Source organism: Mus caroli, chromosome 6, assembly GCF_900094665.2.
Source record: "Mus caroli chromosome 6, CAROLI_EIJ_v1.1, whole genome shotgun sequence".
Taxonomy (NCBI): Eukaryota; Metazoa; Chordata; class Mammalia; order Rodentia; family Muridae; genus Mus; species Mus caroli.
In genome coordinates, this window is record NC_034575.1 from 100472211 (window position 1) to 100475761 (window position 3551).

The 3551-nt window shown below is 33.6% G+C and overlaps 1 protein-coding gene across 7 annotated transcripts in view; it reads left to right on the plus strand.

Annotated features, from left to right (window-relative positions):
• LOC110295968 (contactin-6) overlaps nt 1-3551 on the plus strand; it is a 355090-nt gene that overhangs the window by 323664 nt on the left and 27875 nt on the right. For all 7 annotated transcript variants that reach the window (XM_021164391.2, XM_029478903.1, XM_021164390.2 and 4 more), the window contains 2 exons: nt 511-669; nt 2457-2606. In XM_021164391.2, coding sequence (XP_021020050.1) covers nt 511-669; nt 2457-2606 — 309 coding nt within the window. The remainder of the gene's footprint in view (nt 1-510; nt 670-2456; nt 2607-3551) is intronic.

Genomic DNA, 3551 nt, shown 5'->3' on the forward strand with positions numbered 1-3551 from the left:
GGAAGGAAGGAAGGAAGGAAGGAAGAAAGAAAGAAAGAAAGAAAGAAAGAAAGAAAGAAAGAAAGAAAGAAAGAAAGAAAGAAAGAAAGAAAGAAAGATTGTTCCAATTCCTAAAATTTAGACTGGCCTTCTATTTGTAACAAACCATTAGTGTCCATGCAGAATAAATTATGTAGGATTTTACATTTGTTCATATTAATTATGTTTACTTGAGTTACATTTGTAGAGAGACTAAAGATCATTTTTTGAAATCTCATTGTTCTATGCTATTCAATAAATGCATGTTTTATGGTCCCTTCTCTTTATGGGTGGTATTTCTAACCTAATGTGTTATCTGGATAACACATCTGCATAAAATCCATTATTAGGATTTAAGGTGTATGTGTGTGCTACAAATAACTTGTAATCAGTAATTTATTTTCCATGTATGGCAGGTAAAGTAAACCATTTTTTGTCTTCAACTGATGTGCTAAAACATTTCCAATGTACTAATAAATGATGTTTCTCCAGGTCCCCCAGGGCCCCCAGAGGATGTAAAAGTGGAGCACATCTCTAGTACCACCTCCCAGCTCAGCTGGAGACCAGGTCCTGATAATAACAGCCCCATTCAAATTTTTACTATTCAAACTCGGACACCCTTTTCTGTGGGCTGGCAAGTGGTTGCTACAGGTGAGTGATCTAGGGTATTTGTGATGATTGTCTAATAATGGTACACATAATATTTTAATTTGATAATCCTAAAAAGTTTTTGTAATTTCCAATTTCAATAATATATATGACCTCATGCCAAAACTGATGATTTCTCATATTAATAATGTAATACGCTTGAAAGATTTAAAGAAAAACACGAGTAGATAGGAAGAAATTATAAAACTCAGGGCTGATAACAGTAAAATTGAAACAACAAAATATGCAATAGAATTGATGAAGAGTTGGTTCTTCAAAACAGAACAAAATTTTTGACCAAGGCAATCAAAAGAAAGAGAAAGGGAATCCAAATTTCAAAAATTTGAAGTGTAAAAGACATTAAAACAGAAAATGAGGAAAATTTGAGAGTTATAAAGAAATAGTTTTAAAATATGTATTCTACCAAACTATAAAACCTAAAATAAATGAATTCATGTCTTGATATACAGGGCACAGGAAGTTATATGGACCTCAATTCCCTAGTTAAGTATAAGCAATAACTAAATATCTCAACAACAAAAACATCATCTAGGGCCAGATGGATGCACGGCACAAGTGCCCAAGACCTTCAAAGAATAACTAATGCCAATATCTCAAAAGTTATTCTGGGAAAGAAAAACAGAATGGACATTTTCAAATTTGTCTTTTCAAGCTCCTATTTCTCTAATGCCAAAATTACACAACAAATCCTCATTTAACAAAAAGAAAGTATAGCTCAACATGTCTTATAGATGCAAATATACTTAATAAAGTGTGTACAAACTAAAGTTAAGAAAACATCAAAAAACTTACCCACAATGATCAACTAGCTTCATTCCAGAGATGCATAGATGGTATACATATGTAAATCAAAAAACATAGTCTATCATATAAACAGTCTAAAAGAGAGAATCTACAAGATCATTTTATTAGATGTAGAAAAGGCTTTTTTTTGAAAAATATAAACACATTCCTTCATTTTAAAAGTCTTGGAGAGACTAGTGATGTGAAGGTTATCACAGTAAATTGAGGTGATTTACAGCAAGAGAATAGCCAACATTATTCTAAATGAAGAGCAACTCAAAGCGTTCCCATTAAGAGGAACACGACAAGAATGTTCAGTCTTTCCACACTTGTTCAGCATACTGACAATGAAATTGAAGGAAATGAGAAGGATACAAATAAGACAGGAAGATGTCAAAGTATGTTTATTTGCAGATGATATAATGTTATACATGAAAGTCTTTAAAGACCCCATTGTGAAATTCCTACAGCTGATAAATGCTTTCAACAGAGTAGCAGGATACAAAATTAACACCCAAAGCTGGTAAGTTTCCTATATTGAAATGACAAGCAGACCTATAAATAAAACACAGAAACATTGCCTCAAAAATTAAAGTATCTCATAACTTACTTTATCAGTTATCTCTAACTGAGCAAGTAAAACACTTACATACTAAAAACTTCAAACATGTGGAAGAAAGAAATTGAAAATGTCATTGGAGGTTAGAAAGATCTCACAGACCCATTGATTGGCAGAATTAACAGCAGGAAAAATGACCAGACTGCCTAAAGCGATCTACAGTTTCAATTCAAATACCATCAAAATTTCCACATAATCATTCAGAGAAATCAACTTCAGACATTGAAAAAAAATTGAGATTCTTATGAAAATAAACCAAAGAATCAATAATTCTGGACTCTTGACTAGTGGCTATTTATTATCCTAAGTGCTGTGTTCTGATTTCTGTGGGAATTTTTGTTTGTTTTTGCTTGTTTACTTGCTTTAGTCCCTGAAATTCTCAATGGACAGACATACAATGCAACAGTCGTTGGTTTGAGTCCTTGGGTGGAATACGAATTTCGTGTTGTTGCTGGGAACAACATTGGGATTGGAGAGCCAAGCAAACCATCGGAGCTGCTGAGAACTAAAGCATCAGGTAAGATATAGATGTTTTTGCTACAGACATGGAAGATCCTTTCTCTTCTGGTTCTTTGAGAAAAGCTTCTGTGGGTCCTTTAGAAATTTTAGAACAAAATTAGTGTTGATGAGTTAGTGCTTCTAGTTTTCCCCTTTGTGTTGGATAAAAGCCAGGTGTATGCCCTCCACCTCATTCCCACAATCAGGGCTTGAATTTGAGTTAAAATAGTGTTAAGAAGATTTGTCTAAATAGTTTTTGAGAGGCAACCTTTAATAAATTTCTTAATTCAAACTCCAATAGGGATTCTATAGTTGGAAGATGTGTTAGGGCTTGTTCATTAATGTGGTAGTAAAGAATTAATACAGCATTTATTTGGCTCAGCCAGCATTCATTTTCATCTATTTTTTTCAACTCTGATCTAGATACAACTTCACAGAGAAATTCTATAAATTCTCCTTCGTGCAAATGAGGTAATATCTAATCTCACTGAACAAAAATGCTAATTGAGCATCAGCTGGTTCATTGAACAGCAAAGCCCAAGTGCAACTTTGCTCCAAATCATGTCTTCTTAAGTTCTTTATCACAGACCTTCTTTGTCTTGCCTCAGCTTTCCCATCCACTGTAGTATCCCTAGTGTTTTGTCATGCAAAGCTCACACACTTCCCATTCTTAATAAGCCATACAATGTAAATTCTCTTTGTTCTTGTTGCCTCAGTTAAACAAGCATGAGTTATATGTTAGTTTCCATAAAGTGTGCATAATTTTCAAAATTATGACATACCAACCATTATTGTTGTTCTGAACTTTAAAATTTTCATAGACATTCTCTACAGGACTGTATCACACTAAAGTACCTACCCACCCTTTCTTTCTTTCTTTTTTTTTTTTTTTTTTTTTTTTTGGTTTTTCGAGACAGGGTTTCTCTGTGTAGCCCTGGCTGTCCTGGCACTCACTTTGTAGACC